The sequence below is a fragment of the Ananas comosus genome, linkage group 21, assembly GCF_001540865.1.
Source record: "Ananas comosus cultivar F153 linkage group 21, ASM154086v1, whole genome shotgun sequence".
Taxonomy (NCBI): domain Eukaryota; kingdom Viridiplantae; phylum Streptophyta; class Magnoliopsida; order Poales; family Bromeliaceae; genus Ananas; species Ananas comosus.
The window spans coordinates 1,679,137-1,691,848 of NC_033641.1; the positions used below are offsets into that span (position 1 = coordinate 1,679,137).

Genomic DNA, 12,712 nt, shown 5'->3' on the forward strand with positions numbered 1-12,712 from the left:
GATATGAACACGGTGATTGAGGAGGGATTAGAGTATGGATATGAACACGGTAATTGAATCATGATATTTAAACATAGTGATTCATTTATCGTGTTCAACTTAGAAATGCAAACGTCACGCTCATGTGGCAAGGAGAAGGCCATATATGCAAATATAAATTTATTCGGTTTATTTGTAATTTTTTTTGAGAGGGGTTAAATACAAAAAAAAGCCATTGTATGCCCTACAAACATAGTAAATTGTAAAAATATTTCTATAACATTCAACTTTCATATATTGTCTCTATAAAGTCTTAATATTTTTAAATATATCCCTGCTGTTAGGATCTGTTAGAAAAAATTAGTTAACCATAGATAAAATACTTAATTTTAGTTAGTTAATGAGATGAATTGACTTTTTTACCTCTCTTCAATTAACGGTTGGAATTTTTGAAGGGACATATTTGTGGTGACAAAAATGTCGTTTTACTTATAAAATAAACAGTATTTTAACGATAATAAATCAGAAAAATATATATGAAAATAGTAAGATTTTTGTAGGAACAATATATGAAAGTTGAATTTCGTAAAAGCATATTTTTAATTTAGTATGTTTGTAGGGACCAGTATGAAATTATCCTTTTCGCTTAATTTAAGAGTCCTTTTATTAGTGAAAAAAGAAAGACGATCGCCGAAGCCGCCGTCGTTCTGTGCGTCATGGATCCGTCGCTCGCCGTCCACCCCTCCTCCGTCCCCTTCGCCCCAACCCCCACCACCCCACTCCTCCCAAACCCTAACCCTAACCCTAACCCTAACCCTAATCGTAATCTCACTACCACCATCTCCCTTCTCCAATCCCTCACCGCCCTCGCCGACTCCACCCTCGCCTCCGCCGCCCCCCTCCTCCTCCACCCCTCCCCCTCGGCCGCCGCCGCCGCCGCCGCTGCCGGGTTCCGCCGCTGTCCGTACGACCCCCGCCACCGCATGCCGCCGGAGTCCCTCTTCCGCCACTCCCTCCTCTGCCCCTCCGCCCCCGGCGGGCCCCTCCTCGACCTCGCCGCCTCCCTCGGCGCCCTCCGCTACCCCGCCTCCCTCAAACCCTCCTCCGAGCTCCGGAACGAGGCCCAGTTCCATCTCCCCCTCGCCGATCCCGCAGCCGATCTCTGCTTCTCGCTCGACTCCGAGCTCGGCGACCTCGGCTCCAACTTCTTCTACCGGGACTGCCCCGGCGTCGTCACCACGCCGGAGCCCGACACCTCTCCTAGAAGCTTCACGCTGCCCGGTTTCCTCTTGACCGAATGCGCTAACTTCGTCTGCTGCGACGGCAGCTGCGATAGCGGCGGTGCCGATTCGCTTGGAGCCGGGATTCGGATTCTTCCCTCCGAGTATTGGGCTTTGAGATGTGAGGTGGAGGCTTGGAGAGACTATCCGGTGTCATACTCGTATTCGGTCCTTTGCGTGGCATCGAGCTTGGATCGGGTCGAAGAAAGCGCTTTGAAGAGGTGGATAATCTCGAACTCTGATCAATATGGTATTTTGATCGATGCGGCAATGAGAGATCACATACATTTGCTTTTGAAACTGTGCTTGAAGGCGGTCGCTACTGAAGCTTGTTGTTCTCTCAAGCTTCTGCTGAGTAAAGATGGCCTTTTAGATCCGAAAGGTTCCACTTTCGAGTGCCCTAGGTTGGTTGGGAGCTTGTCTTGGTTGGCATCTCAGCTTTCAATTTTGTATGGAGAACCCAATTGTAAGTTCTTTGCGATCGGGATACTCAAGGAATCGATAATGCAACGAGGTTCAAATTTGTTACTAGGGAAGTTAACGGAAAAGAAGGTTGGAGGGAATGTTGGTATGATTGGTAGTGATGATGGAGTTAGCGGAAAAGGTAATGATACTAGTGAGGTAAAACCTGTTGAAGATGAAAAATCTTCTGAAGATGTTGGTCGGGGAGAAGTGTTTGTATCTCAGGTTGCGGCTGCAATTGCTGCATTGCATGAAAGGTCCCTCTTCGAAGAAAGGATCAGAGCTCTTCGATTTTCCCAACCGCTCTCAAAATCTCAGCTGTATGCTCTCCTACCTTCTCACTTTCTTGTAACAGTTTGCATCATTGCTAGTTGCTTATAAGGTTTCTACGTGCCTTAGTTTGTTATGCATACGTGTCTGTTAGATTGGTGTTAACTCATAGACGGTTGTTTGTGTCTGTGACAGAGATACCTTAACAAAGTTATGCGTTTTTTCAGAGTCATGGAGATACCTTAACAAAGTTATGCGTTTTTTCAGAGTCATGGAACATTCATATGCATCAGCTCGGGCTATCGAGGAAAGAGGGAGACGGCCCAATTATAGACCTGTTTTGGAGCATGATGGGCTACTTATGTATCGTGTACTGAGCCAGGTAAAACTAAGCATAGTGTAATAGTACTTTCGTGGTTTTAGTAACTAACTTGATTGGATAGCTTTCAGCAGAATAGCAATTGTCTAGGGTAAAGTTGCATGGACAAGTCGATCATGTCCTCATGTCCCTCTGTTATTTGGGAACTCACTTCCTTCTAGCAAATCTTCACTTTGTCTGAAGTGGAATGCCTGAATTTCCCATAGAATAAATTTGTAGTTTGGTTCTGCAGTCTGCACAATATCAGAAATTAGCAGAATATTCCTTTTTCCGTACCAGATATAATTTGACCTTGACATAATATTTTCCATTCAGCTACTGTTTGGGTGCAGATACTAGTTATGTTGAAAACTTGAAATATATTCAAAATGCTTTTATCTGCATCTGTTTATCCACTTATGGTCTGAGAACTTTTCAAAGGTACTATCAAAACAACGGAACACATTATGGGCAGTTAGTTTCTACATGGTATGAAATTAAAAAAAAAGCATGTGAAATGAAATTTAACGAGGCAATATTTGCCATTAAAGTGCTGAGTGTGTAATGTTTTGTGGTAGATGTAATTTCATGATAAATTTGATTGATTGATTAGTGAATAGAGTGATTGTTATGATTTCTTTGGATGGCTGTTAGATTACTTGATGCTAGCTTAGAAGATGCATAAGAAAATACTTACCATATGAACATTGAAATTACAAACAGGTCTGTGGAATAAATAATTAAAATTAATGCAGGTGGTATTTGTCTTCTAACTATTATTGTCTGTATAAGCTAGCATCAAGTAATTTTGAACACAAAAATTATGGCATATTTGAATTTTGCAATTTTACTTGTCTTTTATGTGGAAGTGATATAAAATTATTCATATAACATTATTACTCTTTGCCGACTAACTAAATTGATAGCTCATTCCATTATGGCTTGTTGAAACTTGACCTGGCAATTATAATTTCTTCTGTTCCCAAAAATTGCAACTGGACTTGTCTGTTATGTTAGGAATATTGAAGGGAATATATTTACCAGTTGAGCAATTTGTTTCAGAATTGTGGTAATAAGTGTATATGTACAAACATTCTGCTTCTTGGGTAATTTAAGATCATGAATCTCAAATGATAAAATCTTCTCAACTATGCTCTGAAAGCTTAAACTTGAAAATATTATTACTTTAATTTATTTTGTTTTTTCAAGGATTCTGGTAAAACCAAGACTAAAGAAGAGCTATTAGCTGAGGAAAGGGATTACAAAAGGAGAAGATCGTCGTATCGTGGCAAGAAGGTGAAGCGAAATCCAACAGAGGTGTGTATTTGGATACGGCATACTTTATTGAGCTTTATCTTATCGGATGATATAGAGTCTAATAATCTAATGAGCTATACTACAAATCAAGGTTTTCAATGTGGTATTGCGGAGGTTTCTCACTAGTTAGTAACAGTATGTTGATTCAACTTCTAGAATATTCTGAATCTCCGAAAATTTAATCCATATCTATATTAAGATGTGTATCATTAGTATGCGGCTTTATAATTTCTTCAACTACTTAGGGTTGGCAATCCATCTTGCTATTCGTGAGCCAGCTCGTGTTTGACTTGAAATGAGCTCGACGTTGATCACTCATTTAATCAACGAGCCGAACACGAGCTGGGTTCAACTCGCTCGTGTTTGGCTCGATATAGCTCGAATGTGAATATATACACACACACACACGCACGCATACACACGCGCGCGCGCACAAATTTTTGCTAAATGTAAAGAGACCTATATTTTGTGAATTTCAATTATTAAATTAAGATTCTAATTTTCTAATTTTCTTTCAACTTTTCGCCCAGTAGTAAGGCTGACAATCTAACTTATTGTTCGCGAGCTAGTTCGTGTTTGGCTCGTTCATAAACAAGCAGAACATGAGTTGGATTTTTCAGCTCGATATTTTAACGAGCCAACTCGTGTTTGACTTGTTTAATAAACGAGTGAACATGAGCTAGCCCTAGCTCGCTTGTGTTTGGCTCGTTGATAGCCCTACACAGTGCAATGCTAAGCTTGGAATTCGTCAAAAATAAGAGTATTTTTTTTTGGTATGATTTCTACAATTGCAACAGAAAACTTTTGAGCTCTAACATGATTACTAGAGAAAATTGAATCACATTAATGGAGTAGTTGTATTCAATTATCATCTCAAAATTTTTGGACTGGAGTAAAAGTGGAATGCAAGGTTTCATAGGGGTTAATTGAAGTAATGAGAAGTGCATGGGTGGTTGTAATTAGCATTCTTTTAGTGATCATCGCTTGTAGTGTTTGCACATTTTGTATAATTTCTTCTTTATTCCTAAACTTAAGCTCAGGCCCAATATAAGTTGCAAGCATGGATTTAAATTTTATAGCCCATTGCAATCATTATCTCTTGTAATAGCTGTTCTTTATGTCTGCTTGTTGAGTCATTATTTTATTTTACTGTTATAATTCTGCAGGTATTAAGGGACATAATTGAGGATCATATGGAGGAAATCAAGCAGGCAGGAGGAATTGGATGCTATGTGAAAGCTGCTACTGACACTGAACATAATCCGGTCGAACCCCATCCTCAGTATGGCACGACACACTTTTCTGGGTTACACAGCAACTTGTATGATCTGCAAGAAACAAATAGAAAGTCACCTAGTTACAGAAAGTTACTTAATGTAGATGCTTCTAGACATGGTACATCGGAAAGCTATCATATGAGAAACTCTAACCAAAAATCTAGGTATGAAAAACATGAATATGGAGATGACCTGGAGAGAAGTAGGCATGATAAAGGAAAGACATATGATTCAGAAAGTTCAGTAACCCACAGAAATCATTCTCACGTGTATGACCGAAAAACACAACAGAAGAAACAAAATGATGAACATAGTTATAGATACGAAAGAGATGATTCTGATTATTATTTGAGAAAGAAAGATCACAGTACTCGGTCTACTCTAACGTCAAGATCTTTAAAGAGAGGATATGATTATGTGTCAGAAGATGCAGGTAAAGAAAGATCAAGAACGTATGAGAGGCGAAGGTCTGAGTCTGTGACTCAAGATGCATTTGGTGACAGATATGATCCGATTGTTTCACATGAAGACTATGATGCAAGAAATGATCAATTAGATTATGATGGAGTGCAGCGACATGGGACTTCCACAAGGAGGCATTTACCAAATAGTCACAGGATATAAATCAGCTTTTCCATGAAGCAGGTACTTCAAATTATTTTCTTGTTTTATGATTGGTCATATCTTTTATGTATGTTTTGAAGCTTTTGCGTGATACATTTTTGCAGCATTAACTTATGCTGGCTTCTGCAATATTTCCACAGCTGTATCCTTTTCTGTATCCTCATGTCAAAATGACAAAATCCATATTTTGTCTATAGCTATCATCTTTGCCATTTTTTCCCCCATATTTTCTTTTTGTGATAACTACTGTGGTTGGAAATATGTCTTATATTAGATGTATAAACCATTTTTCTCATATTTCTGCTTTGTCTAGTTATTCTGACATCAAATTTGTTCTTAAGTGCCAAACAATTTGTGAACATCCGACCACCTTTTGGTGGTTGCCCTTGGTAGTCATTTAACACCAAGTGAAGTTCAAGCTCAAGTGCTTGTGACTTGACAGTTGATATTGTTGTTCCTTTTGCAGTAGTATGATTTAAAATTACATTTTTACAAGACATATTACCATTATATGTGTAGCTTTTACCTTCCTTTTCACTTTTCTGTAGGTCAAAGTAGGTAGAATGTTTTACAAATTAAATATGCTGATAGTTGATTATTGAATCCAATAGTCTAGATATGCACTAGAGAGAATGAATAGACATTAGGATAAATTCTGCTGTTTGGTAACTTATACTGGGGACAACTTGTATACAAGTGTGATGAAAATGCTCCAAGGCAAATTTGAATTTCTTTACCTTTTGGGGGGGAGGGAGATGCTCTATGAGAAAGTCATTGGGTTATCTAGGCTTGTCCTTCTGTAATAGACTGCTGTCAGCAGATTAGTATACAAGTTGTGTTTTGTTGGAAGATTTCCTAAACTTGGATCGTTATCATATTGGAGTGGGAATGAGCAGTTGATCACTCTGTAATCCAGTTAGGGATGGCAAAGCCCTACAAGGATCTACCCTAAATGAGGTGGAAATGGTTTTTTTTTTTAAGTTTTTTGAACAACTGGTTGCATATTGCATGCAGATTGCGCCTTTTTGGATTGCATGCAATGCTATATGCTTGGCAAAATTAAAGCAATCTTGCTACATCTTCGAATTTAATATAGTTATTCCAAGTAAATATAAATTGATGAAAAGCCATTAGTGGAAGTGGCTATAATTGAAGATTGTAAGTGGTTAATGACTAAGCTTTTCTGCATTTAGAGAAGATGTAGTTTGGTTATAGGAGTTCATCTTTGGTAATACTGTATACAATAAAAAATACCTGAACATTTTTAAGCTAATTAAACCAGTAGGATGTGGCCAAAAACTGGTTAAGTCGGTTTTTGTTCATAGGAGGCTAGATACTTAGTATTGTGATTCTTTTTTATAGCTGATGAGTTATGGGTAATCTTAAGAGTTGTCCTGCTGGTTTAATTACACAGTGATTTGGAGTTTTCTTTCGTAAGTGTTTTTTTTTTTTTTTTTTTTTTTTTTTGTTCCCTGAATGGAGTTTTCCTCCATTTGCTCTTGGTTATCATTGCCTTAATTATTGCTTCTTCTTCTTCTTCTTTTTCACTTGTGCAGTGATGGTTTAATTTTTGACCCAGAGCAGGATTAAGAGAGCAAAAGAGAGGTGCAACATCACATACTGAGTCACATGGTAGTTTGAATGATATCTTTAAAGGATAGCAAATGACTGATGGAATCAATTGCCCTGCATTTTGGGGAATTATACGTTGATTAGGGCAGAAGCAATGCAGGTTATATGAAGATAATTAGTAAGGCATTGATGGAAGATGAGTGATTAATTCCTCTTAACATTTGATTTACTTATGGGTTGACGAAGGAAAACAGCGAGTCCGGATAACTATACATATTGGGTACTGTTAAATAAGAATATCAATCAGTTCCTACGATTCATTAATTGCAGCAGGATAGAGGGAGAGTCCATGTGTTAGATGCAAAACTTGCCATGTATAGTATTTGTGGTTACAGACAAGTTCAAATACTTTTGAGTCGGAAGTTAGGTTCTTATTACAAACTTAAGCGGAGAAGTCCTGTGAGTTGACAAGAAGTATCTATAATTTGTAACACCTGTTTCGTTGTATTTCTAAGGCATTAGAATGGGCAATATCTTAGCCTTTTGCCATTTGCATGGCAGAAGGCTTTAAGAAGGAATTGAAGATAGAGAGCAGCTGTTTGCCAGGAGTCAAACCTCTAAAGAAAGAAGGTCGTGCAGAATTTGTAGTCAAAGCTATCTTATACAAGTGAGAGCCTCTGCTAGAGAAAATTTATTTAGGCCATTATTGGTACTTAAAGCTAGTTCTGATTATCACTGGAATTTGCCTAGATTCATTAATGCAAAACTGGCATTTTATTTCTATTGTGGGTATACTTATCAAACCAAGCTGGACTTTGACCCAGCTTGATGTGGAGTCACTGGGTCATTGGTTGGACTAGCTTGGGTTCAGTTATAAATAATAACTGAGATAGCAAATAGGTAGACTTAAGTCTAATATTGAGCATAATATTGTTTTTTATATATATAAATATAATAGAGATACTGATGCTATAGAAAAAATAGCCTTTAGTTGATTGGACTTTTATTGAGTTGGTTGTTTAATTGAGTTAGTTTGCTTTTATATGAGTCCATTAGGTGTCTATTGGATTGAATTAGGTCCTTTTTTTTGTCTAAATGCTCTTTATCTCTTTGGATATTTTGTGTTTGGTACATAAACCTCATAATAAGAAAAAAAAAGAATGTGCACTTTATCCTCCTGGATAGTACAGTAATTGCACTTAGAGAAGTTGATGGTGACAAAACTTAACATACACTGGACTAGTCATTTGGCAAATTTCTATGACATCAGCCATCCTAAGCGCAATTATTGTATCATTCAGGGAGATAAATGCATTATCTTTTTTAAATTTTGGGGCCATATGCAACATTCAATCCATTCCAGGGGTAATATGCAATTTAGCTCTTTTTTTTGAGCAATGCTAGCCATACACCCTGGATGGGTCATGTGACAACTGAAACACTCCCACCCATTCAGGGGGTTGCAGCCTTGCGGGGTGTGTGTAAGATATACACCCTTGATTGGCTGTACAAGTAGCATTTACCTTTTTCTTTTTAAGTTTAGTTAGGGACCAACTTCATTTTTAGGTGATTTTGTGGGGGAGTTAGGGACCAGCTTTTATATTTTTAAGGATTTTCAGGTGCTTTTCATCTGCTTTTTTTTTCTGTAGTATTGGTGACTCTATTCAGTAATTCAGGCGAATTAAGATCCTTCAGGTTTTGAAGTTCTTATTCTCTTGATAAGAGTTTCAATGAGATTAATGTGGTATCAAAATTTTCATGTTACGGTACTAGATTGGTTGCCAAAGGTCTTGTATGAGTAAAAACTATCTTTTCGGACCAAACTTGATGCTTTTATGTATATGCAAAGCAAGGATCCGGGTTACAGTCATTTTATGATGAACTATTTTTCTTGGTTATGATTCTTCTATCTCTAGTACTACTGTATGATTCTATCAATACTCCATCTCTTTCTTTTCAAATTTTCTTCTCTTTCTTCCATTACTTTGTGTTAACATATTACCTTCGATCCACAAAATTATGCCAGGCCCCCCTAAAGTTTGGCATGGTTACTCTTTGCCACTTGAACTTTAGTAAAATTAAAGAACAAAGACTTTTAATACATTTCAATCAGCCACCTAACTCCAAATTTGACTAATTTTTCTTAATTACTAACAGCTACATAATGGTCAAATAACCTCAAAATTCATCTTATCATTCAGCAAAACGGTAAACATGAACTTTTGAGGATCAAATAAGTGTTGTGAGTTATTATTACTTAAATAATTTAACAGAAATTGAAGCTAGGTGGTTGACTGAAATATAGTAAAAGTTTGTATAGTTCTATTTTTAACTTTTTAAAGTTCAGTGACTAAGTGTAATCAGGCCAAAGTTGAGGTTGGTCTAGCCTTTCCCCCCTCCATAGGTTTGTAAAATAATTAGACAAGTTAAAATCTTATTAATAGATATCACTATCCTGTTGATTTTATTTTGAGCTTTGGTTGAATGGTAAGCTTTTTCCTTTTTCTTTCCTTAGAGGTTCGGGGACTGATTTCTAGTAGTGTGATTCTTTTTTTGTTTTGCCTTCAAATCTTCCCCCATGATTCCAAGAATAAATGTGTGGAAGCCTTAACCGAATCTCTCGTCTATATATCTCTAGTAGTGTGATTCTTTTTCCTAAAGAGGTTCAGGGAAAGAGAGGTATAGTGGAGTCCTATATATCTTGACTATCGAAATCAGCGCGGGCCCTTGTAACATAGGTCCAAAAATGATGGAGGTGCAATAAATGTGTGGAAGTCTTGATCGAATGAGTAACCGATTCACCCAGATTCGTTTGGTTTGGACAATTTGCCTATCAAACAATTGGATTGTGTGCTTCTGATTTATTGTACCTTGTTGGGGTTATTTGCACCTGCCTTTTCTTTTTCTTCTTCTTCTTTTTTCTTTTTTTAATGGCCCACATATATTCTCCAGTCCATGGAACTAATAAATACTCTAATCCATAAGCAGTGGCTTTTTGTAGATGATGATTGTCTCATTGTTTTCTTTTTTGATAAATCCTGCACCTACATGGAACCAAATTTGCACCTAATCTACTAGTTTGATTCTCATCCTTGCTTTAATGTGTGTGGATTCATTTAGCAATTCATATGAAGTCCATGATGTATTAGTATGTAGTACTGAGGAACTTGTTTACAAAGTATTCCTAGGTGTAGTTTGGGATTGCAGTGTCCAAGCATGTCCGCTTTTCTATTTTGAAGGGCTCAAAAATGCTAAAGCGCTTTGAATCTTTCCTTCTCCAATGCTATAAAATGGTGGTGGGAACTACTACTGGAGAAGCACGCTTCTCTTCTCTGGCGGCAGTTTCCACTATTATTTTATAGCATTGGAGGAGAGCTTCAAAGCATTTTTCAGGTTTTTTCAACCTTCCAAAACATGAATGCGGATACTTTCGCAATGCAATCCCATACTACGCTTTAGCATAGTATAAATGCAGTTTTAGCCAACAGTTTAAGATCCATATTCTGTCCTATATTTGTTTTTAAGTCTCCTTGTGGTGGCGAGAAGCATTTTAATCATTTTTCTTCTTTCACAAGGGATTCACTATTCGTGCTGAAATAGGGATTTCAAATATTCATGAAATTTACAGGTTTTTTCAGATTTACTGCAATCTTTTGCTTGTTGACAATCAAATGTTCTAACTTCTGACATATAAGTTGGACATCATATATCAGAAAAGATCAGTTCTTATCTCTTTTTCATTGTATTATTCTTTTTCTTTTTTCTGCAGGCCCCTGAGCTGGAGTTTTGGAACGCTATAAGGGTTTAAGATGTCAGGATTTAGTAGAGTATTCAACATTGCTCTCTTCTTACAATAGTATAATCTGGCTAACTCTTTTATCTGTTGTTGTGTACTTGGATTAAAGATCACGCATGCCTTTTTTTTTATTTTGTGGCGCAGCATGTAACTAGATTGCTTTATTATATAAAAAGAAAACTTTGGGAACCATTATCTGTGAATATTCTTTCTCAAGTTATGCTTGGAAAGTATGTAACTTCAAAGAACATTCACTGTTATCTTTCACCCTCATGCAATTCAGCTCCATATGCTCACCGAGTATAATGTCTCTTCTCTCTCAGTACATTGTGCATCATATTGAAGTAGTTATTATCCTGAACAAAGTCATGTTCTCTGCATTCTAGGCGTAGTGTTCATGCATTGTGCTCGATTTTTGTTACGGTTTCACAATTTTTTACTTGTCCTTAACCTGAGGTCTAATAGAGGCCTGGGCTGTTGAATTTCCATGGTTCGAAAACAATTGAGCTGTTTTATGGTCTCTAGGGTTTGTTTATGTTACACGGTAAGTTTAGGTTCAAGTTATCCCAAATTTTAGATCATTCTGGTTTCAGGTTGTTCGTATCTATCCTCTTATCATACTTCTCTATTCAGCTGCTTCTGATTCGTCTTCGGATTGCTTCGCGTTATCGATCATTTCGCAATTGGGTTATTTTGCGCTCGGGCCCTTGTGTCGAGATTCAGGTATTCTAAGATTCTGATTCGTGCTTGGATTGCTTCATGTTTTCGATCATTTCGCATTTGGGTTATTTCGCACATGAATCTTCTTGTCGAGGTTCAGATCTTTTAAGATTCGAGTTGTTTTTCGTCTTCAGTTGTTCAGGTTTTAAAGAGTTGCAAATTTCGACTTTCGAATCGCTTCGGTTTGGGCCTCTTGGGCATTCGGTGTATTTGGATTTGGCTTTTCGATTCTTCCAGTAAACTTGGTTAATCGATGATTGTGTGCATGAGGAGGGAGTTTTAATTTTTTTAATTTCTTTCCTTTTCAATATGTAATTGTAATTTTGAAAACCGATTAGATATTAATGTGAATTGTGGTGTGCATATTTCGTAGGCCCTTTGGCTGATGTGATTATGAGTTGTCCTAAATGTGCATAGTATGTGCAGCATAAAAGTAGCCACTTTTGAATTTTGTTTCATTTTTTTTTTTAACAAAAAGGTTAGGCACTTGCACAAAAGTTAGCAGTGAAATTCTCTCTCTCTCTCTCTCTCTGTTATATTTATAGAGTCGACTTGTGTGTTTTTAGAAGTACGATGGTTTTCGTGCTATCAAGTTATTTCTGGTGCTGGAGTTTTTGAATCGGCAATTGCCTCCGTTAAATTTGATCTAAAGTATTCGAAGTTTTTAAAAAATAAATTTTACTATTTTTTGACATTATTTATATAGTGATCGAAAGAGTTTAAAATCAACGGCTGAAAATAAACAATTTATAAAAATGATGATATGATACTTAAATTTTAGATTAAAAGTATTGATCATCTTATATAATATAAAAAGTTTTCATCAAGACTCTTCATCATTAAACTTGTAAACGGCTTGGCACCATTATTAAAATTATTAATTTTGAGTTTCTTCTATCACTAAATAAATAATATTAAAAAATAACACAAGTTATTTTCTGGATATTTCAAATATTTTAGATCAAGTTTAACGGAACCGATCGTTGATTTGAAAGTCCCGATATTGAAAATAATTTGATAATACGGAGATCACCGTGCTTCTAACAGCATATAAGCC

At 36.9% G+C, this 12,712-nt stretch overlaps 1 protein-coding gene across 14 annotated transcripts; it reads left to right on the top strand.

The window, feature by feature from the left end:
- Positions 670-12,032, top strand: LOC109726174 (U11/U12 small nuclear ribonucleoprotein 48 kDa protein). Of its 14 annotated transcripts, none has more exons than XM_020255623.1 (9): positions 670-2,041; positions 2,259-2,373; positions 3,559-3,666; positions 4,833-5,588; positions 5,672-6,524; positions 7,124-7,806; positions 10,909-11,479; positions 11,569-11,658; positions 11,790-12,032. In XM_020255623.1, the coding sequence occupies exons 1-4, from the start codon at positions 696-698 to the stop codon at positions 5,565-5,567; spliced, it is 2,304 nt and encodes a 767-aa protein (XP_020111212.1). In that variant the 5' UTR covers positions 670-695; the 3' UTR covers positions 5,568-5,588; positions 5,672-6,524; positions 7,124-7,806; positions 10,909-11,479; positions 11,569-11,658; positions 11,790-12,032. The 14 variants fall into 14 exon arrangements, with proteins under 14 accessions (XP_020111212.1, XP_020111217.1, XP_020111213.1 ...); XM_020255628.1 differs by having other exon boundaries at positions 10,909-10,995; XM_020255624.1 differs by having other exon boundaries at positions 5,672-5,721; positions 6,451-6,524; positions 10,909-11,658.

Coding starts and splice junctions, on each gene's coding strand:
- LOC109726174 (XM_020255621.1), top strand. CDS start 696: ATGGATCCGTCGCTCGCCGTCCACCCCTCCTCCGTCCCCTTCGCCCCA. Junction 2,042..2,258: donor CCGCTCTCAAAATCTCAGCT/GTATGCTCTCCT, acceptor GCGTTTTTTCAG/AGTCATGGAACATTCATATG. Junction 2,374..3,558: donor TGTATCGTGTACTGAGCCAG/GTAAAACTAAGC, acceptor TGTTTTTTCAAG/GATTCTGGTAAAACCAAGAC.